We start from the raw sequence: 24,188 nt of genomic DNA on the forward strand, positions 1-24,188 counted from the left end.
TTTCCAGGATGACATGACTCAAAAACTAGACAGCTGAGGCTCTTGACTGGAGTATTTATGCATGGCCTCCCTTTGTGGCTTGGGCTTCTCACAGCATGATGCTAGATTCTAAGAGAACCGGACTGAAACTGCATGGCCTTTTCTGCCTTAGCTTCAGAAGTTATGCATCATCACTTCTGCTGCATTGTCTTTGTTACAAGGAAGTCCCTAAGACAAACTAGATTCAAGGGGAGGGGAACAGGCTCTACCTCTTGATGGGAGAGTGACAAAGTCACATTGCAGAAGGTTTGGAATGGGACACACTATTGTGGTGATCCTTGGGAAATACAATCTCCCACATGGCCAGCAGTAAAAAATCATTGGCGATTTGCCTTAAGGAGAAAGCTCCTCTAGAAAAGTAGATGGTTCCTGTCACGGAAGTAGGAAGAAATGTCTTTGATAGGTCATTAGTGAGATTGTTTAGTGCTCAGTTCCCTCTATAGCAAACCACCAATAAAGTGGTATGTTCCCTGTGGTTATTTCTCAGCCATCCTCAGAAAAGCCAGTGGTGTTATATCAAAGCCAAACTCAAAGATCAGAGTGCTTCAGGGTTTCAAAACAGTGTAGCTCAAGTCCATAGGCTCCTGGAGGTCTGACTTTATCCAGGGATAACATCTAGATTATCAAGAAAAATGGATGGATTCTAAGACCATTATTTGGTCTTCCACAAACAGCCCTCAAAATTTAGTTTTTTCTTTAAATCAATGGTTCTCAATTTGGGATGATTTTGTCTGCCCAAGGGACATTTGACAATCTCCAGAGACATTTTTTATTTTATTTTATTTATTTTTTTAAGATTTTATTTATTTATTCATGGGAGACAGAGAGAGAGAGAGGCAGAGGGAGAAGCAGGCTCCCAAGGAGCAGAGAACCCGATGCGGGACTCGATCCCAGGACCCTGGGATCATGACCTGAGCCGAAGGCAGACGCCCAACCATCTGAGCCACCCAGGTGCCCCAGAGACATTTTTTATTATCATAACTGCTAATAGGATCTAGTAAATAGAGGCCAGGGATGCTGCTAAACATCCTACAACACACAGCACAGGCCTCCACCGCAAAAAGTTATCCAGCCCAAAATGTCAGTAGGGTTGAGGTTGAGGAACCCCAATTATATTAATTAGCAAACATTTCCAAGTTATATCTATTAGCGAAGTTTTAAAATGTGTCCTTCATAATCTCAGTTCACAATCCATTTCTTCTATTTTAAAAATATTCCAAAAAAATTAAAAAATAAAAAATGTTAAAAATCCAATTAATTAGTAAAGCTTAAAATATTCTCAGTGTCAAAGTTTCAAATAGTACAGAAGTTTCTAGAGCTAAACACTTAAGTTCCCCATTAATCCTTTTCACCATCCTCAAGATAAACTATATAAAAAACATAGGTGTATTCTTTTGACTTCCCCTGTTAGCATTTACATATGTAACTATGAATTTGTATATATTTGAGTTGGGGGTCCTTGGCCCACCCTCAGGTTCAATGATTCTCTAAAAGAACTCAAAAGGACTCAAAAAAAGCTCTTATTGCTATGAATTATTATAGTGAAAACAGACAGGCTAAAATCAATAGAGGCAAAAGACACAGAGTAGAGTCCAGGAGAGACTAGGCACCAGCTCCCAGTTGTCCTCGCCAGTGGAGTGGCTTAAATAGCATTTAATTCTTCCAGCAATGATATGTAACAACAGGTGGGAAGTGTTGCCATCCAGGGAAGTTCACGTGCCCCTAGGTATCTAGGATTTATTGGAAGTCAGTCAACACAGGCATTCAGCATACATGACTGACCTCAGCTACTCAGTCTCCAGCCCCTCAAAATTCAAACTGATAGAGCATAGCCTAGGCCTCAGGAATGGGAAAACACCTGTAGCGGGCTGGATATTACAGTGGTTCAGAGCTTATCTCCCAGGACCAAGTCAAGGGCTGGTTCTCCTGAAGACCGGCCTTTCCTTGGAATGTGCAGGGCTTGGGCAACCCAGGCCTGTTGAGTCAACCCTTTACCACACAGAACCTAATATCCATTGTCATAATTTAGGTTACAGTTTATGTACTTTTCTGTAACTTACTAAATGCACTTAACCCAGTACCTTGGAAGTCTATACCTATCAACATTTAAGTAACAAAAATAATAAGTGAAAAATGTTTTGAGGGCTTATAGTGTGCTCTACCTGCTCTAAATTCAGTCATTTGATTTCACAACTTAGGAAGAAATGTATTTGCAGTGTTTTAAATGCTCATGGTTTTTCATTGTGCTGTCATTCATGTTACTTCTTTCTTGAATTCCATTCACCTCTCTCCTCCCCTCTCTGAAGTTCAACCTTTGTAATTTTTCTCCTCCCCATTGGTGCCCACATGGTATATATTTCTTTCTTGCCCTATGTAAATGTATTGTACTCTCGTGCACTTACATTCCTCTCTCTGCAAGCTAGTATGCTCCTTCAGGGTAGGAGAGAGTCTTATATAAAAAGGAGTATCTAGTGCAGTGTCTGACTATAGGAGCTTTCACATAGATTGTAGATGGTCCCTAGATTAAAGGATTTCAGGATGTCCTATTTCTCTTTTGTGGAAGAGCGAACATATACTTCAATGAATGATTGGAAGCACAAAGACAGGATATTCTAAATAAAAAATTAGTTTTTCCTACAAAGTATAATGCAACGCTAGTTATACAGAAAGCAGTCAAATAACTTACCATAAGAAAAAGTACTATATTATACTTATCATCGTAGTATTAACCAACGATAATCCCTTTAGAAATGAATAGGAATGTTCTATTTCAGGGGTCACTGTCATTCAAGGATGTGGCTGTGGTTTTCACGTGGGAGGAGTGGCAGCTACTGGACCCCGTTCAGAAGAACCTGTATCAAGATGTGATGTTGGAAAATTATAGCAGCCTAGTATCAGTGGGTAAGCAGAGCTTTCCCAGGGTAATGTAGGCAATCAATTTCCTTTCCTTTCTCAGTGATGAAATGTGTGGAGCCTTACAAGTACCTTACTTTTTTGAACTTGAGTTTCATACATCATAGATTTTAGTACCTTCTGGCCTCTAACAGAGTGCTTTTCTTTCACTCCCAAAGTAAAAGGCCTTTATTTGGCTAAGATCCAAGTTGTTCAGGCCTTTCAATATAACCTTCCCCATTTTTCAGAGGCCTTGTAGCCAAAGTATTTGTGTCCATGGATCCGCTATAACTTTCCTTGAGTAGGGTATCAAGTTACCAAAGCAGATGCATTCTACCAGTTGGAACATGGAACACCATGGATAACAGAGGAAGAAATCCAGAGTCAGATTCATCCAGGTGAGTGAAAAACCAACCCTGTGGCATAAGTGGAAGTAAATTCCTATTTGGTCAGAAACAGGGAGGCACCTATTGTTTGGAGAAATCTTGAAGTTTTTTTTTTTTTTAAAGATTTTATTTATTTATTTGAGGGAGAGAATGAGATAGAGAGAGAGCATGAGAGGGGGGAGGGTCAGAGGCAGAAGCAGACTCCCTGTCGAGCAGGGAGCCCGATGCGGGACTCGATCCAGGGACTCCAGGATCATGACCTGAGCCGAAGGCAGTCGCTTAACCAACTGAGCCACCCAGGCGCCCGAAATCTTGAAGTTTTTAAGCTCTGAATGTGACAGCACGGGGGACATAAGTTCCCACATACATCAATACTGACTCCACTTTTTTTTTTTTAAGTAGGCTCCATGCCCAGGGTGGAACCCAACACAGGGCTTGAATTCACAACCCTGAGATCAAGACCTGAGTTGAGATCAAGAGTTGGATGCTTAACCGAGAGCCACCCAGGTGCCCCTTGACTGCACATTTTAATCTCTCCATATTAGGATTCTTTTGCTTGGTTTTTAAAAGAATACATTTCTGGGGGTGCCTGGCTGGCTCATTTGGTAGAGTGTGTTCAGGGTTGTGAGTTCAAGCCCCATGTTGAGCATGGAGCCTACTTAAAAAAAAAAAGTTTTCAAAAAAATAAAAATAAAAGAATACATTTCCTCCTCTTACGTATTTGGATCAGATCCCACTCTAGTTCATCTTGGAACTTGTTCTCCTAATCTTTCTACCTGGCATCCTCAGTTTACCTGCCTTCTCATCTCCATCCCCTTATTGCATGGTTATAGCCTTCTTTTCTAATATACTCAGCATTCATAAATTGTCCCTTGTCTCTACATTTTGTAGTTTATTCCATTTTTTTTCCCCCTCCTTCCACTTACAAATGTCTCAGACTTTCACTGTATACCCAGTCTCATTTCTTCTTTTCTGCTTGGCCTTTGCTATGGAATTCCATTCTTTCTATTTCATGGTCATTGTGGCTCATTGGTCTCCTTTCTAGAAGACACCTGGCAAGTTGATTGTCATACAGACAGGCACCAAGAAAATCAAGGCAACCTTGAAACTATGGAGAGTCACCACAAAAATAATGCATTTAGAAAAATATTATCTCTAAGCCTAAACTTTGATGTCCCTTTAGCACAAAGATCCCATACATTTGACATACTTGGGAAACATTTGAAACCTAATGTAGAGTACCTTATTCAGAATAAAAGCTATGCAAGAAACAAAGTTGAATTTAATGGATATGATGAATTATTTCTTTATACTAAACGTGAGAAAATTCATACTGGCGAAAAATACAATGAATATAATGAACATTTAAAGGCTTCCAGCCATAAGTCACAGCTTATAAAACATCGGAAAACTCAAACAGGAGAGAAACAGCGTAACTGCAGTGACTGCAAGAGAGCCTTTCCCCAGAAGTCAGACCTCATTAAGCATCAGCAAACACACACCGGAGAGAAACCCTGTGGTTGCAGTAGGTGTGAGAAAGCCTTCAGCTGGAAATCCCGTCTCATTTTACACCAGAGAACCCATACAGGAGTGAAACCTCATGGATGCAATAAATGTGGGAAAGCTTTTACTGATAAGTCATGCCTTAATAAACACCAGAGAGCTCACACAGGAGAGAAACGGTTTGAATGTCGTATATGTCAGAAAAGCTTCGGCGATAAGTCACAACTCACTTCACATCAAAGAACTCATACAGGAGAGAAGCCCTACAGATGTGGTGAGTGTGAGAAAAGCTTCAGCAACAAGTCACAGCTCATTATTCATCAGAGATCTCACACGGGAGAGAAACCCTATGGCTGTGATAAATGTGGGAAAACATTCCCCCTTAAGTTTAGCCTCATTTTACATCAAAAAACTCATACAGGGGAAAAACCTTATGGATGCAGTGAATGTGGAAAAGCCTTCATCCAGAGATCTGAGCTCATTAGACATCAGAGAACCCACACAGGAGAGAAACCCTATCATTGCAGCGAATGTGGAAAAGACTTTAGTGTAAAGTCACTCCTCAATACTCACTGGAGAACTCATACAGGAGAGAAACCCTATGGGTGCAGTGAATGTGGAAAAACCTTCTCCATCAGGTTTAGTCTCATCCTTCACCAAAGAACACATACGGGTGAGAAACCTTATGAATGCAATCAGTGTCAGAAAGCTTTCACCCAAAAGTCACACCTCACTATTCATCAGAGGTCTCACACCGGAGAGAAACCTTATGAATGCAGTGAATGCCACAAAGCCTTCAGCCGGAAGTCCTATCTCCTTATTCATCAGAGAATTCACTCGGGAGAGAAACCTTATGAATGCCTCCAGTGTGGGAAAACGTTCTCTCACAAGTTTAGCCTTATTATTCATCAGAGAATCCATACAGGAGAGAAACCCTATGGATGCAATGAATGTGGGAAAACTTTTCCTATCAAATTTAGCCTCGTTTTGCATCAGAAGACACATACAGGAGAGAAACCCCATGAATGCAGTGAATGTCAGAAATCTTTCGTCCAGAAGTCACATCTTATTATACATCAAAGAACTCACACAGGAGAGAAACCTTATGGATGCAGTGAGTGTTGGAAAACTTTCTCCCACAAATTCAGCCTCATTTTACATCAGAAAACTCATAGAGGAGAGAAATCATGAATGAAGTAAATATTCAGAAGTTGTCATTGAAAGTGAATAGCTGATTACACTAGAGTTTACATAGGAGTGAAACCTTAAGACTACGGATGTGGACACATTTTTTTTTCCCCCAGACTCACACCTCATTGCTTATAAGAGAATGGTACTGCGTAGAATGCCAGACAGGAGGAAATACCTTCCTCCATACATGTCAATTGAATGTAGCCAGAGAGAACGAATAGGAGGGAACATCTGTGTGTGTCTGTATTGATTGTGAGGATATTGTTGGCATGAAATCCAGCTACACTGGTATCAGAGAATTGACACTGATGAAAAAATTCTATACTTGAATGAATCTGAGGTATCATCTTTTATGGGTATCATTTTATGAGGGATGTGATTTCCTGTAATTGTGACATAATAAGCAGCATTATGGAACATTTTAAGTATGTAAATAAATACACTTTTCAGAAAACAAAGCAAATATATCGGAACTATGTGAGAATATGTGTTTTACATCTATTTTTATTAAAATGATTGTTCATAATTGGGAATTGCATGTGTTAGCATAGCAGTTGTCACTCCCTAGTACACATACTACAATGTACACAAAACTTGCCAGTAGAATAATCTGCATTGAGGGGCACCTGGGTGGCTCAGTCGTTAAGCGTCTGCCTTTGGCTCAGGTCATGATCCCAGGGTCCTGGGATTGAGCCCCTCATTGGGCTCCCTGCTCAGTGGGAAGCCTGCTTCTCCCTCTTCCACTCTGCCTGCCTTTGTTCCCTCTCTCACTGTCTCTCTCTCTGTCAAATAAATAAATAAATAAAATCTTAAAAAAAAAAGAATAATCTGCATTGAATCTTTATATCATTACAGTGCTTCATAAGTTGTAATTGAACTACATGGTTCATTATTTTAGTAAGAAATCTTAATAAAATACTGAATATCTCCTCCCCTGCCACCCATTTCCTGGTATTCGTAAATGGGCCTGGAAGATTTTGAATGTTCCTTGAGTAAAATGTTTTTTCATCGATTCCATGGTAAAATTTCCCCCCCACACACATAATTAACAATGAAGTTAGAATGCAGCATACAGTTGATGACTTGACAGATTTAAATGGAGAACTTAGTACAGAAAATAATGGTACATCACACAATCAAAGGTATCTTGGGTTAGATGAAATGCAGTAGAAGTATCTGTAATAAAGAATTTTATTTCTTCTAAACCGATCAGATAGATAGGGTTTGAAGATAATGAGTTTTATACCCTTTTGAATTCTAGTTTGAGAGATCATCCTTGATATCAGAAGACAGAAATTAAATACTAGCTTTGGTCCTGGTACTGCTTGATTGGACAATGTAACTTGTTCCTGTAGTCAAATGAAGTAGGCTTCTATTTCCCTTATACTGTACAAGGTATTGGCTGGTCCGAAGGTAGTGAGTTATCTCTATTGATTGTTCACAGTTACTGTACAAGGTATGCTTCCCTTTCAAAAAGCATAGTGAAACTTCAGAGGTGTTTTTATGAATCCCTCTCTAGAATGTAGCTGGAAAGTCTCATAAATTATTTTTCTTAAGTGGGGATTAAACCCTAAGATACAATGAGCTTGGTTTTAATTTTACAAAAGCAGGTTTCCTTTTCAAGCACATTGGTTTACATTAAAATGGAGAAATTGCAACTATAGCAGGTACCCAGTTTAAGGTGGTTGAATGTACTCAACACGACTCCAGACTTATACTAACATGAGACTCCAATAAAGACAAAAGCTACAAGGTGTTCTGCAACAGGCAGGTACAGATTCCAGGGACCTTTTTCAGTCACAGAACACCATTTGTCTCCAAATCACAAGCCACCAACATATATGTGAAGTATCTCAGTTTCACGGAAATCAAGGCCCAAGATTACTCACGGGTCTTTTATACTCACTAGTCACATAGCCAAAACTTTGTAAAGAGGGGTAAATCATCCATCTCCATGTTTTCAATAAGCAATGTGGATTAGCTGGTATACCCCCACATTAAGCAGTACAATATAGCATGAGAGGGAAAAACAAAAAAACAAGAAGGGCTAAGATTAATCCCAGGGACATTGACAGACTTTCTATCCCAAACCCAGGAACCAATAGTCTTACACATGGGAGTTTTGCAAGTCTTGGGGGTGTGAGGGATGATGGTGAAATGTCATCTACAATATGATATAATGGTTAGCAAAATAAATACTACTGTTTTACTGTCTGCATTTCCAAAGGATTCGTTCAAGAATGACTGGAAACTCTCCATTGTCCTGAATGTAAAGCCTGGGAAGTTGATGAGAGCACTGCTCTTTTGAAGACAAACATTCTTACCTATGAGCAGGGAAAGCATTTTAGTGAATCAGGAGTTTTCACACACCTTGTCCCTCACGAACTCCCACCCCAAACCACTTTCCAACAAGAAAGTCACTGTACCTATAGGGGTTAAGTACTTCCCACCTTTCCCTTGCCATGTTCAAAATAGTAAAAGGGATCTCCTTGGGGCACCTGATTGGCTCAGTCAGTGGAGCATGCAACTCAATCTTGGGGTTATAAGTTTGAGCCCAGCCAGTGGAGCATGCAACTCAATCTTGGGGTTATAAGTTTGAGCCCCATGTTGGGTGTGGAGATTACTTAAAAATACAATCTTTAAAAAAAATAAAAGACATCTCCATAGAGGAAGAACCTCCCCACTACAAAGGTGGGAAATATGTGACTCATCTTTCCTCATCCTTGCCCACTGTCAGCCAAACCCTATTTGCAGGGAGTAACTGCTATCAGATAACAAGGGTTAGTAAAACCTACTCTCTCCAGGTTAAATTTTAATTCTAAACCTAAAGTTTCATTAATATATTTGAAGTATCTACATGATCTTGTGAAATTGAAGGTGACATAAACTACCTCTTACTGACAAACTCACTGGTAATGTTATTTGTGACTCAATTCTTTTTCACTATGATGTGAGACTGATAGCTGGTGATCGTATTGCTGACCCCATCACTTCCCTCCTTATGAGCCATGGCTTGCCTCTGGTGCAAGGAAAGTATAACAGTGAGAAAAGACTACTTTGGTTATGGAATCTCTCTCATTTCACCTTGTGCTATCAGCATTATGGAGCTGGTGGAAAAACATGTCAAGACCATGTTAAAAAGAATTAAGTTTTTCATGATTTCTTCTCACTACATGGTACAGGCCCCTCCAAGTTCACTTCCCCATCCTATAATAACAGGTAACAACCCTAAAATTCACAGTGGGCTTTCAGGAGATCTGGCATGTTGAAGAAATATGTGTAGAGGGCTTATCTGTTGATAGTCTTGTGGACTCTTGTTATTGAGTGGATTCAGGTGCTTCTGGTATTTTGACATCAAGACTTGTCCTACAATGAGCATCAGATTATATAAGCCCAAGGATCACTGGTTTACTTCATAATCTCTCAATCACAAAAATAACTTGATGAGCAGAAGGCATGTAGTGATGCTGGATAGTGGGTACACAGGTTTTAAGAATTTTGTTTTTTTATAAGATTCAAGTATTTTTTTAAGGATTGATTTATTCATTTTAGAGGGGAGGGGAAGAGGGAGAGAATCTTCAAGTAGACTCCCCACAGAGCTTGGAGCCCAATGCGGGCTTGATCTCAACCCACAAAATAACGACCTGAGCCGAAACCAAGAGCTGGTCGTTCAACTGAACACCCAGATGCCCCAAGACTCAAGTTCTTTAATGAAAAATGAAAGCAAGGAACACATGGTCCCAGAGAGCTGTAAAAACTGCCATAAGACAGAAGGCAAAGGTATACATTTGATATTACTGACTAACCTTCTATCCCTTAAGCTGAAAATCCAGGTTGGCTCACTTGTGTGAGACTTACCCCAATGTACATGGGTTGGCTCACCTGTGTGAGTCTACCCCAATGTACATGGGTTTAGAAGATGTTGCAAAATACTGCCAAATCACTGACTTGTCCTGTAATCCAGCAATTTAGTCATGAGTTCCCTGGTTTTGTCAGTATAACTACACATTTCCAGTATCTATCAGACCTTCTGATTTAAATGCTATAAAGTTTATATGACCTGCAGTCATATGCACAATTGTATCTCCATTCTTTTTTTTAAGATTGATTGATTGATTGATTTTTGAGAGAGAGCGAAGGAGCAGGGGCAGGGGCAGAGGGAGAGGGAGAAGCAGAGTCCCCTCTGAGCAGGGAGCCCAACATGGGCTCGATTCCGGGACTCTGGGATCATGACCTCAGCCTAAGGCAGATGCCCAACCGACTAAGCCACCCAGGCGCCCCTGTATCTCCATTCTTGCTGTCATTTTCATTTTTCATACTCCCGTTAGTTCAGTCCTTGTAAAGGGCTATGATAGTCATTAACGTTGGATGTTCATGGATCTTTCTCCTTTGGGATACATGGAAGAACTGTATTTCTCCATGTTTTTTGAAGTTACATATCACCATATGATCTGCTTTGGTTGATGAAGTGAAAGGGGAAGTGATTGTCACTTATCGGTAGAAGCCTTAGGAGCCAGTGTGTACTCTTCTATGTTCTGGGTCCTTCTCTCCTTGTACAGTAATATTCCAGGTAGGAGTCATATTCCTGGGTTGTGAGTAATGACATCGATGATGTGCAGCACAAGTCCTAGATGACCCACACATGGAATATGAGTGAGAAGTATGTCTTTGTTGTTTTAAGCCACAGATATTTTAGGGTTGGTTTTATTATAACATAACCTAATGTAACAGATGTTTACTCAGTCTGGAAATCCTGTTAATAAATTCATTTGTAACTCTATGGCCTTAAAAAAAAAGTCCAATCTTCTTAATATGATATGCAAGGACCTTAAGTATTATTATCTATTGTGTAACTGAAAAGCATCTCAACAGGGTTTCTATAATCCTGACAAGCCAGTCCTAAAATTCTCATAGGAGACAAATTGCCAAAAATATTTCAAGCAATTCTTTTTTTTTTAATTTTTTTAAAAGATTTTATTTATTTATTTGAGAGAGAGAGAGCATGAGAGGGGGGAGGGTCAGAGGGAGAAGCAGACTCCCTGCTGAGCAGGGAGCCCGATGCGGCACTCGATCCCAGGGCTCCAGGATCATGACCTGAGCCGAAGGCAGTCGCTTAACCAACTGAGCCACCCAGGCGCCCCAAGCAATTCTAACAAAGAAATATGATGGGGGTTTTGCTCTACTTGATAACAAACAAGATTTACTATAAATCAATAGTAATTAATATACTGCAGTATCAAGTACAGGGATAGAGACATATTACAAATTGTAAAAGTGAGCTCAGAAATTGATCTATACATACGGATATTGGATATGGATATCTGAGATGACATTACAAGTCAGTGCAAAAAGAGGTATTATTCAGAGTTAGCCAAAATCAAGGTTAAAGGTACTGTCCTCAATTCAGCTATCAGTTACAAGTTCAGAGGTTGCCAGGGCCACTCACTTTTGACCAACTGGCTACAAATTTAGGAGTTCCCATATCCACCCTCAGATAAGACTCACAGAACTCACCAAAAGTCTTATTCTTATTCCAGTTTTTAAAAAAGATTTTATTTATTTATTTTGAGAGAGAGCACACACGCACAAGAGCAAGTGAGCATGAGTGAGGGGGAGGAGCAGACACAGAGGGAGAGGCAGAAGCAGGAGCAGGGAGCCCGACGAGGGGCTCGATCCCAGGACGCTGGGATTATGACCTGAGCTGAAGGCAGACGCTTAACCAACTGAGCCACCCAGGTGCCCCATCTCTTATTCCAGTTTTATTGTAGCGTAAGGATACAAATTAGAACCACCAAAAAAAGAGACACACAGGAAAAAGCCTGTGAGGGTTAAACCTAAATCTTCCATCATCCTCCGAGATGTGTTACCCACCCAGCACTGAGAAATGACATACTCAAAAGAGTATTGCCAACCAGGGAATTTCACCTGAGCTTCCTATCCAGAGATTTTATTCAGGTTTTATCACACAGACATGATTGATTTCAGGTTGAATTCAATCTCCAGCCTCCTCCACTCCCGGAGGTGAGACTGATATCATATGGCTCAAGGCCTCAATCTTCTAATCACATGGTTGATTTTTCTAGCTGGCAAGCTCCTATCCTGAGTCATCTCATTAGCAGAAATTATCTTGTGGTTTGAGGGCCCTTCATGTATGACAAAGACACTCCTATCACTCAGGAAATTCTAAAGGTTTAGAGGTTACTTCTTTCTTAGGAACCTGGAACAAAGGCTAGCCAAACTCTTTATGGCAGTTATTTTTGTGTTATTTTTTAAGGTTTTTATTTTAAGTGATCTCCACACCCAATGTGGGGCTGGAACTTACAACCCTGAAATCAAGAGTCTCAAGCTCTACTGACTGAGTCAGCGAGGCGCCCCTATGGCAGTTATTTTTAAAAGACTGCTAGGATAATCGGTTATCCTATAGAAAAAGTAAATAAATTTAGGTGTCTAAGTGACACCCTACACAAATCAATGCTTTATGTCTTAGACTAAAAGCGAACTTATTTGATTGAAAAAGGGCCAGACAGTATTTCAGGCTTTGCAGGCCACATACAATCTCTATTTATTTAACCCTTTAAAAATTTTATTTAAAAAAATATTTTAGGGCGCCTGGGTGGCTCAGTTGGTTAAGCGACTGCCTTCGGCTCGGGTCATGATCCTGGAGTCCCTGGATCAAGTCCTGCATCGGGCTCCCTGCTCGGCGGGGAGTCTGCTTCTCCCTCTGACCCTCCCCCCTCTCATGTGCTCTCTCTCATTCTCTCTCTCTCAAATAAATAAATAAAATCTAAAAAAAAAAAAAATTTTATTATTTATTTATTTGCCAGAGAGAGAGCGCGCACAAGCAGAGGGAGAAGCAGGCTCCCCGCTGAGCAAGGAGCCCAATGTGGGGCTCAATCCCAGGACCCTAGGATCATGACCTGAGTGGAAGGCAGACACTTAATGCCTGAGCCACCCAGGCGTCCCAACCCTTTAAAAATTTAAAAACCAATCTTAAGGTCAAAGCCAAACAGGCTGTGGGCTGGATTTTGCCCATAGGGTGCAGTTTTCTGACCCCTGGAACCCTAAATATGAACAGCAAAACTCGAAAAGTTTTAGAAGAAAATACAAGAGAATGTTTTTATGAGCTTAATGTGGGTAAGGATTTCTTTAAAAAGACTAGGTAGGGCGCCTGGGTGGCTCAGTTGGTTAAGCGACTGCCTTCGGCTCAGGTCATGATCCTGGAGTCCCGGGATCAAGTCCTGCATCGGGCTCCCCGCTCAGCAGGGAGTCTGCTTCTCCCTCTCCTGCTCCCCCCTCTTGTGCTCTTTCTCTCTCTCACTCTCTCTCTCAAATAAATAAATAAAAATCTTAAAAAAAAAAATAAAAAGACTAGGTAGTGGGGTGCCTAGTTGGCTGAGTGTGTTAGGTGTGGGACTCTTGATTTCAGCTCAGGTCATGATCTCAGGGTCCTGAGATAGAGCCCCATGTTGGGCTCCATGCTGAACAGTGGAGTGGAGCCTGCTTAAGATTCTCTCTCTCCCTCTCCCTCAGCCCTTCACTGCACCCCCCTAAAAAGAAAGAGAGAGAAAGAAGAGAAGGAAGGAAGGAAGGAAGAAAGAAAGAAAGAAAGAAAGAAAGAAAGAAAGAGAAAGAAAAGAAAAAGAAAAAGAACGGGAATAGGTAGAAACTATGAGAAAGATCATTAAATTTCATCTACATTACATTAAAATGAGATTTCATATAATATACATCAAAAACAGTAAAAACAAGCTGCACATTGACAGAATATATTTGTAATACTTAAAAAACGATGAAAACTTAAGATTATATAAAGAACTCTTACAAATCAATAAGAAAATGACAAGAATAAAAATCAGTGGGCAAATATTCACAGAAGAGTCAACTCTGAATAGCCAATTAACATGAAAAGATACATTTTAAATTTTTTTTTTAAGATTTTATTTATTTGCGAGAGAGAGAATGAGAGACAGAGAGCATGAGAGGGAGGAGGGTCAGAGGGAGAAGCAGACTCCGTGCTGAGCAGGGAGCCCGATGTGGGACTCGATCCCGTGACTCCAGGATCACGACCTGAGCCGAAGGCAGTCGCTTAACCAACTGAGCCACCCAGGCGCCCTGAAAAGATACATTTTTTAAAAATATTTTATTTATTTATTTGTCAGAGATAGAGCACAAGCAGGGGGAGCGGCAGACAGGAGAGCAGGCTTCCCACTGAGCAAGGAGACCGATGCAGGACTCGATCCCAGGACACTGGGATCAAGACAGGAGCCAAAGGCACACGCTTAACCGACTGAGCCACCCAGGCATCCCCAAAAGATACTTTAAAAAAAAAAATTTAATCTCTACACTCAACCAGGGGCTCAAACTCAGGACCCCCAGATCAAGAGTCACACACTCTATGCAGTGAGTCAGCCAGGCGCCCCGAAAGATACTATATTTTTTAAAAAGATTTATTCGGGGCGCCTGGGTGGCTCAGTCGTTGGGCGTCTGCCTTTGGCTCAGGTCATGATCCCAGGGTCCTGGGATCGAACCCCACATCGGGCTCCCTGCTCCGCGGGAAGCCTGCTTCTCCCTCTCCCACTCCCTCTGTTTGTGTTCCCTCTCTCGCTGTGTCTCTCTGTCAAATAAATAAATAAAATATTTAAAAAATATATTTATTTGAGAGAGAGGAGAGTACACGTGTGAGTAGGGGGAAGGGTAGTAGCAGAGAAAGACTCCTGAAGCGGACTCCCAGCTGAGCCGGAGCCTCACATACACCTCTATCCCAGGACCCCCAGATCATGACCTGAGCCGAAAACAAGTCACTTAACCCACTGAGCCACCTAGGCGCCCCAAGATACATTTTGAATTGGAAACTGACCAATTTGTGGATGAACCAATTCTCAGATAGTATTTTATCTTTCCAAAAAAAAATTCACAGCAACTCCTATTGGAATGGATAATCCATAAAGTTATAGTTGGCCGATTTATATTGTTTTAAAAGCTTGTGACTATACTTGATTTGTCTCTGTCCTAGCTCACTATCCCTGCAGGTGGGGCAGCCTGGACTAGAGAGCAGAGAAAAGGTAAGGCGGGCGCAGAGAGCTCCAAAGTGACAAAACAGCACGCTCCAGAATCCTCTTCCAGTAACATTAGTTGCGAGCAGCGGCGCTAAGACCTGATGACTCTGCCATCAGGAATGCGTGCATGTGATTCCTTCGAAAACCATCCGCACCGCATTGCTTAAGCTACGACAGCATCACAGCTGCTTTTGTATCCACTTACTTCATAGTCCACACTTTCAAATTTCAACACTTGGTGTTTTCCAAACAGGCCTGGAACAAGAGGTGGCCTTGGCTGTGAATTTATATTGTGACCCTCACGCACACCCTCCACGCCCAATCTCACTGGCTGGGATGCCCACTTAGATCCCAGCCGATAAGACGCTCCCATCGCCTCTTTCCCGGCGCTTGTTCCCCGCCCTACGGACCCCTGACACTCGCCAACCCGGCCGCGCTCAGGGCCGCTCGTTTCCGACAGTTTCTCGTGCGTCCGTGCAGTTTGCGCAGCGTTGTCTCTAACTTCCCAGCGCGGCGGCGCAGGGGCTGAAGCGACCCGGCGGCAACAAGCAGGTGCACGGCCTCGAGCCCCGCGGTGAGCCGCGCGAAGACGGCCGGGGCCCGAGCGGCCGGCGCTCACCGCGGGAGCGCCCAGGGAGCCGCGGCGCGGATGCCCCGGCCTGAGGAGACGCCGGAGGTGGGGTCGTTCCCGGCCCCGCGGCCACCGTAGCGGGTTCCCAGGAGCTGGGCGTGCGGCCGGGAACCGACGAGCTCGCAGAGGTGAGGTGTGATAGCTGGAGATCGCAGCGGGGTCGCGGGAACCGAAGAGGTTAAGGAGGGGAGAGGCTCGGTGGGCGTCCGCGGCTCTGAGGCTGGGATGCCTTTGCTGCCAGGGTGCGGGGCTGTGGTGGTCAGGCATTCCAGCTGTATGGAGATCAAGGACTGAGACTCGTGAGGTCAGAGTTTGAGGTCCGTGCGGGTCACCGTGCCTGGGGCGCTCAGTGATTGAGAACTGGAGGGAAGTGGGCATTTGTCGGTGAAAGCGTTGTCTGCACTGAACGCGGGGCGCAGTGATGGAGGAGCCGGCAGTGAGACACCTGATGACCGCTACCTTCCCCCCGCCTTCAGTCCAGTTCCTCTCCAAGGACTAGTGTGCAAGTCTCCTTAGGCCCCCACATCACCTTCTCCTTTCGTCCCCACAGATAAGAATTTTAGGGAGATCAAGGATTAAGCAAATCTAAACTGGTAAGTTTTCTGACTTTCCTTCTCACTGCAAGTTTACTTGGATATTTGCTTCCAGATTGTGACACCAGTAAAACAACATTTCTAGCTTCCTAATTCTATTTCCCAAAGATAATTCTTATTCAAATGTTAGTATATTTCAGTTTTTGTCTTTTATTTTCTCTGCTTAATTTTCATAATTCAGATAAACTCTGGAAACATTGGGATAATTTGCTTTTTTAAATTAATTTCATATTCTAAACATTTCCATAAAACAAATTCTCTTATTAAGAATTTTTCTAATGGCTACACTAAAACACAAACAGGTAAGAGAAGGAGTGACATTGTGACTAGAATCTGATTAAGTACTTGCATCTATTTGGATGGCTTTGGAATATTTGAAATGTTTAGTTACTACTTTTAGGATTTGGCATTTACCCAGTGGTGTATTTCCCTGACTCATCGTCTTCCTGGGGTTTTTTCTGCCTTTGTTGCAATTGTAAATAGCGTCTTTTTTCCTAACCTTTCATCTCTAATTTTTCTTTTCTCCTAATTTTCTTTAGCTGGTAAAACAACTTAAAAATATTATTAGAGGTGCCCAGCTGGCTCTGTCATAGAGCATGCAACTTTTGATCTTGAGATTGTAAGTTTGAGACCCACACTGGGTGGAGAGGTTATTAAAAAAATAAAATAAAATCTTTTTAAAATAAATAAGAATATTATTAAACATTATTTTGTTTTGGTTACTTCAACGAATCTTTGTTATTACTAATAGCTTTTTCCAACTCAAAATTTTATTACGAAATTATGAAAACAACATTTCATTATGAAAAATTCCAACACACAGCAAAGTTGAATGAATTTTACTGTGAACATATACCCACCACCTAGATTGTGCCATTAACATTTTACCACATTTGCTCTATCAGTTATTTATCCTTCTTCCTGGCCCCGCCCATCTCCAAATAATATTGGCCCAGTGACAAGTGTTTGGATTTTGGGACGGAATGAATCTGGCCTTTTAACCTGGATTCTTGCTCTTAATGAGGAGACTTTTGGAAAGCACCTGTGGGTGGGGGCTGATTGTCAGGGGAACCAACCCTGCGATTAGAGGGTTGGACTTTTAGTCCATCCGCATAACCTCCGTGGAGGGGCGCCATCTGGAGGTAGAATCAACCACCAATGGCCAATGAGTTAATCATGGCTGTGTAACAAAGCCTCCATAAAACCCCCAAAGGCCAGGGAACAGAGAGCTTCCGGGCTGGAAAACAAGTGCAGGTGCTGGGAGAGTGGCAAACCTGGAGAGCAGCATGAAAGCTACTTGCCCTTTCCCCACACCCTCTGCATCTCTTCTGTTTGGCTGTTCCTGAGTTACATCATCTTATAATAAGCTGGTAATCTTGTAAGTAAAATGTTTCTCTGACTTCTGTGAGCCACTTGAGCAAATTATTTGAAGCCGAGGAGGTCTTTGAAACGTGATTTATAGCCAATTGGTCAGAAGTGCAGGTAACAACCTGGATTTGGGACTGACCTGAAGCAGTGGGGGGAGCAGCCTTTTTTCCTCCCCATAATAACTGCTGTCTTGTTTTATATCATACATATTTTCATGCTTTTCCTAGATGTATATGCATTCAAACAATACACTTTTTTTGTGTGTGTTTTAGAAAGAGATGAGAATAGTAGTGTATGTGTGTATTAAAAAAATTCATAGGTAGTGTTTCGTTTTGTTCTTCATGCTATGGAAGTAATGAATTCCTAACCCACCAAGGGCTCAAATTTGAAATAGGTATTGGAGTTTTATGGAATGTTTTCCTCAGCATCAATTTTGGTGATCACGGGACTTTTCTAACATACAAATATATTGTAGCAGACACTGTTGGTTACTTGCTGTTGCGGAAGAGTCAACACAGCTCTTAAGAAAGGCCTGCTTACAAGGTTGTCCCTTGCCTGACATCTGGGAACTTAGATTTGGAGAGGGTTCTCATCATTCTCTATTGAATGGCTCACTGTTCATAACTGTCCTTTCACACAATATGGTTGGGGTGCCTGGGTGGCTCAGTTGGTTAAGCGTCCACCTCTGCTCAGGGCATGACCCCAGTGTCCTGGGATTGAACCCTGCATCCGGCTCCCTGCTCAGCGGGGAGCCTGCTTCTCCCTTTCCCGCTCCCCCTGCCTGTGCTCTCTGTCAAATAAATAAATAAAATCTTAAAAAAAAAAAAAAACAATATGGTTTACCCTAAACATTTGGTCTCCTCTAGGATTCTGGGATTTTGGTATGCGCTAGGCAGTGGGTGCCTACGTGAACCCCCAGTAAAAAGCCATGGGCACTTTTCTCTAACAAGCTAACACATTTCACATGTGTTATCACAACCGTTGCTAGGGGAAGTAAGTGTATCCTGTGTGACTTCATGGAAACAGGACTCTTGGGAGCTGGCACCTAATTTCCTCCAGCTTTTGCCATATGGACCTTTTTCTCTTTGCTGATTTTGCTTTGTATGTTTTTGTGGTTATAAATTATATGCTGAGGCCTGTGAGTCCCACTTAATCACTGAACCTGGGGGTGGTCTTGGGTTTTTCCAACACATCTTCCCAACATCCATTTATTTCCTTCTCCTTTTCTAACAGATTCTCCAGGTGTTCCTTGGCTTGTGGCAACACATCTCTACTCTCTGCCTCCATCTTTAGATGGTCGCATCTTCCCTGTGTGTCTGGTACAAGGGGACTTGGATTTAGGGCCCATCTGGATACTCCTCAACTTTCTTATCTCAGGATCCTTAATTATAGCTGCAAAGACCCATTTTCCACATGAAGCCACATTCACAGGTTCATATCTTTTTTGGGGGGGAGGCACCATTCAACCCAGTACAAATGGGTGTGGATTTAAGGGAAAATATGTCCAGAAACTAACCTTTCTTTCCCACCTTCCCCTTATCATTCATGCTACTTCTACTTCACAAAAGAAAGGCATACCTCCCCCACATTCAGACTGTTATGTTTTATTTCCGCGGGTTATATAGCCTTTGGGGGCACCAAGTAAAGAGACAGTTACAAATAATGACTTTGACTTCAGGTGGATGCACAGCCACAGTGTCAGCATCTGGGCCCAGAGCGAATGTGTCATCCAAAATGAACTTGCTCTTCATCCTCAGGTCCTGGATTCCCAGGAGTAAGAGAGATCCAGTAAAGGATGAGCAGGAGGCTCCTGGAGTTGCATTTGGCCATTCATGGGACATCCCTGTCCTAAGACTGAGATTTCTGAACAGAAAATTAGCGCAGATCCAGAAGAGACTAACATCCTTCTTACTCAGCATTTCTTACAGAAGAAAATGATGAAAGCCCAGGTGGACTTTTGGTTTGTTTTACTGATAATTTGAGTCCTTCGTGGATTTGTGGAAGCCTGAAAAAATCAGTTCAACTAAATAAAAAGCATAAATTGGGGAAAATGGGCTCTGGGGAGAAATAGACTATACCTTCAAAATCGGGACAGAGTGGGATCAGGAACACGTTGTTCCTAGAGTTCATACATGACCAGTGCTAGAATATAGTGTATGGCTCTGCAGGATCCTCCTGGTGACGTAAACCATCAATGTGCCTCTCCTACATCTGACAGCCATGGCAACCAGAAAATCACAATAAGTTACATCATAGGCACTGACTCAGGACTCAGGAGAGGTCACCATTTCACGGCAATTAAGTCTTAGGAACGGTTTCTGATGGTTTCTTTCCAGAGGTGATATGGTGGGCTCTGTGTTCTCAGCAGCCTTCTCCTAATCGATGTACCGGAATGGCTATTGCTCACATGATTATTCTGAGTCCTCGGTGGTACCCGATCAAGTAGAATTCAGTAGACAGGTTTTGAGGAGACCGCAACCTGGTGACTTGCATACCCAGCCTTGCTGCCATCTGGATTTATCCTTGAGTAGAACCTAAGGTGCCAGTAAAATGGAAGGTCTGCAGAGCTTTCAGAGGTCCTCTGTGAACAGGTGGCTGACCTGGTGGTTGAATACTGGCCATCAAGAGTTACAAGTTCTGTTGTCTGGTAATGGCTTGGGTTGTTGAGATCCACAAAGGTTATTTTTGAACTTCAGCTTATCTCAAAAAATATAGAGCCTTTACTTCTGTGTTCAAAATCTAGTTGTTACTTCCCACCTTTTTATTGGCTTTATTTTAGTTACACAAATGACTCATTGTGGGATAATAAAAAATATATATGTATATATATATTTGGTCTTTTGTCTCCGATTCCTGGCAGAGCTCCTAAATCCCTGTTATTTCCTGAGTGGTAGGAGTGTCTTTTGTTTTCATAACAAGCCTCTTTGAACATATCTGAATTTATGCTAATGAAGTGACTTCTGGTAAACCCCTAGATAGCTTCAGCATGGGGGCTAGTCCCCAAAAAGACCAAGCCTTCACTTAGAGGGTTGGAACTTTCACCACCACCTGGGACCTCTGGGGACGGGAGAGGAGCTGGAGATAGAGTCCTGCCACCAGTAACCAGTGATTTAGTCAATCATGCCTATGTAATGGAACCTCCAGAGGAACCCTACAGAGGGGGCACCTGGGTGCCTCAGTCAGTTGGGGGTCTGCCTTCAGCTCAGGTCATGATCTCAGGGTCCTGGGATTGAGCCCCACGTCAGGCTCTCTGCTCGGTGGGGAGTCTGCTTCTCCCTCTCACTCTCCCTCTATGCTCGCTCTCTCTCAAATAAATAAAATCTTAAAAAAAAAAAAAAAAAAGAAACCCTACAGGGGTCAGAGAGCTTTCAAGTGGGCCAATATATCTACCTGCTAGAAGGGTGGTATACCCCAACTCCACAGAGACAGAGGCTCCTACACTCAGGGCCTTTTTGGACCTCACCTGTGTACCTCTTGATTTGGCAGTCTATTTGTATGATTTATAATTAATTGTAATTTTAAGTACAACATTTTCCTGAGTGCTCTGGGTTATTCTAGCAAATTATCAAACCTGAGAGGGGGAGGTTGTGGGAACCCTTAAATTTATAGCCACATTGGATAGAAGTAACCTGGGACCTGGTACTTGTGACTGGTGTCTGAAGTGAAGGCAGTCTTGCGGAACTGAGCCCTTAAGCCTGTAAAGTCTGATGTTAACTCTGAGTAGTTAAGTGTCAGATAGGATTGAATTATAGGACACCCAGTGTTGGAGAATGAGAGACTTGGAAAATTGGTATTGGAAAAGACACCACGTATTTGGTGTCAGAAAGAACCAGTCTCAGGACATATTTTCAATGTAAAAGAGTCATTATCTAGTACACATAGTGATAAAGTTCCCCTCCATACTTCCCCCCCCCCTTAATTCTCTGACACATCATTAACAAATGCTTGGTAGTGTGTTCCTATGTTTTGGGCATTTACCTGTGTGGACATCTGTATCTATGAGGGGGTTTAAATGTGCATGCATGTGTGTGCATAAATATACAAGAATCTATATAGGTAAGTATATCTATTAAGACATTTTCACATGAATGAAATTATACTATGCCATTCTGATGTCACTAGCATTTAATACAGTGATTGACAAAAAGGTGCTGAAACACATATATTGCAAATGATCTCAGGTTAGCAAGAGAATTTAATGGCTGCATATCACAGAAATCTGTGAGTTGTTGAATGAAAGGATGACGGAATATTTTAATGACTTTCCTTCCTTTGCGATGAATTGAAATAAAATAAGAATACAGATGTAGCCTACAAGGTAAAAATGAGCAGAACAACTTCCTTCACATTCCTCGGGTTGGGAAAAACTCACCCTTCCTCCTTTGTGTCCCCTTTACTCTCACATCATTACCACACTTACATCATTTCTAATGCCAGATGTGTGGGGATTTCCACCCCCTCCCCCCCAAGCAATTTTCCGACACCAGCAGGGTGGTCTACAATTCAAATCAATTCTGACACTATCTACCTGGAGTTAGTGTGTCAGACCCCAGGTTAAGGGCTCACTCCCACAAGACTGTCCCCCATTCAGATGTGAATTGAAAATAGTAGACCCCAGGTTTCTCATAACTTCTGTCTGACTTGACTACAAATTGGAAGTTCTCCACAACCCTTCAAATTCAGGTTCAATTAGTTTGCTAGAGTGGCTCACTGAACTTGGGAAACACATTTACCAGTTTATTATAAAAGATATGATAAAAGATACAGATGAACAGTCAGGTGGAAGCGATGTGTAGGGTGAGGTATGTGGGAAGGGGCACAGAGCTTCCATGCCCTCTCCAGGCAGCACTCTCCCAGCACCTCCACATGTTCAGCAACCCAGAAGCTTTCCAAACCCTATACTTTTGCTATTTTATGGAGGCTTCCTCACTAGGCATGACTGATCATTAACTCTATTTCCAGCCCCTCTCCCTTCTCAAGAGAATGAGGGGGGCAGATCTGAAAGGTCCAAGCTTTTTTTTTTTTTTAATTTATTTTTTTATTTTAGAGAGCGAGCACGAGCAGAGAGAGAAGCAGAGGGGGAGGGAGGAAGCATTTGAAGCAGACTGTGGAGTCCAATATACTGGGTTTGATCCCATGACCATGAGATCATGACCTGAGCCGAAACCAGGAGTTGGACGCTAACCCAACTGAGCCACCCAGGTGCCCCTAAAAGTTCCAAGCTTCTAATCATGGCTTGGTCTTTCTGATGACAAGCACTATCCAGGAGCCCAACTAGTTGCCCCATTAGAACAAAGACACTCATATTATTCTTAACACTTAGGAATTTATAAGGGTTTCGGGAGCCCTGTGTGAGAAACTGGGGTTAAATACCAAATATAGAACAGAAGATGATCCTAGAGTCCTTATCACCTAGGAAATTAGTTTTAGGAGCTCTGCCAGGAACCGGGGGAAGAGGCCAGTATATTTTATCTTACACCTTCCATTTCAATAAAAGGGAAATACTCATATTAACAGGATCTGTTGTTACAGGAATCACTGACACTGGAGGATGTGGCCGTGGACTTTACCTGGGAGGAATGGCAGCTCCTGGCCCCTGCCCAGGAGGAGTTATACTGGGATGTGATGTTGGAGAACTATAGGAACCTGGTGTCAGTGGGTGAGGACAGCTCCCCTGTCACTCAGAGGATGCCCAGTCAGTGGCCTTTCCTCTCTCAGCTTCTGAGCTGTGGCATATCTGTGCTGCTCTGAAGTGTAGATTCTCTGTTCCCTCCCTGGCCCCAGATGAGAAGGTATAACCTCTCCTTGTCTTAGAGAAAAGCTTTGATTTGTGAACATGCAAACCGTGCAGTCCCTAACATGTACCATTCTCATATCATTGCAGAGCCTAGTGCAATCTAATGAGCCTGAGTCTTCTGTCATTTCCCATAAACAGGGTATCAAGCCAGCCAACCAGATGCACTCTCTGAACTGGAACAAGGAGAACCACTCTGGATTTTAGAAGATGAAGTCCAAAGTCAAACCCATCCACGTAAGTGAGAGAAAACCAGCAAGGTGGTTGGGGGGGGGGGGGGGGAAGCTGTGGAAGTCACTTTCTTGTCATTTAGAGAAGGCATCATAGTGGTGACGGTGTCTGAGGATATAGAAACTGAACTATATATCCCTCTCCCCATACGAGAGCTTTTTCTTTGTTGGAATTTAGAGGAAAATATACTCTTTTGTGTCTTTTTGGAACTAATCCCTCTTTATTTCTTCTTAAATGTCAACATTTTTTACCCTAGGATTATTCTTGCTTAGATTTCCACATCTTCCCATTCTTCATCACTTGTCAGAGTTCCCTTCACCTCTCTTCCTATGAAATTCCTCCTTCCATGTCTCTCTGCTAAGAGAAAACTTTGAATTCATTGCTGTCTTCTAATACACCTTCCTGCCCCATTGGAAAATATTTATTTCGCTTTAAACACCCAACCCCACCTAGGATGCCTTGCCCCCATGGTAACCTGGTTTGTTAATATACATGTACCTGCTT

The 24,188-nt window shown here is 42.4% G+C and overlaps 1 protein-coding gene across 1 annotated transcript in view; it reads left to right on the forward strand.

Moving 5' to 3' along the window:
- The first annotated feature begins 2,789 nt into the window (after nucleotides 1-2,789).
- The window catches only part of LOC110572730 (zinc finger protein 208-like), a 90,993-nt gene continuing 69,594 nt past the window's right edge, over nucleotides 2,790-24,188 (forward strand). Inside the window, 4 exon segments of the mRNA XM_044911375.1 lie at nucleotides 2,790-2,940; nucleotides 3,237-3,329; nucleotides 5,074-6,004; nucleotides 13,773-13,783. Of these exon segments, the coding sequence (XP_044767310.1) occupies nucleotides 2,790-2,940; nucleotides 3,237-3,329; nucleotides 5,074-6,004; nucleotides 13,773-13,783 (1,186 nt within the window).

This window comes from Neomonachus schauinslandi, chromosome 16 (assembly GCF_002201575.2).
Source record: "Neomonachus schauinslandi chromosome 16, ASM220157v2, whole genome shotgun sequence".
NCBI lineage: Eukaryota > Metazoa > Chordata > Mammalia > Carnivora > Phocidae > Neomonachus > Neomonachus schauinslandi.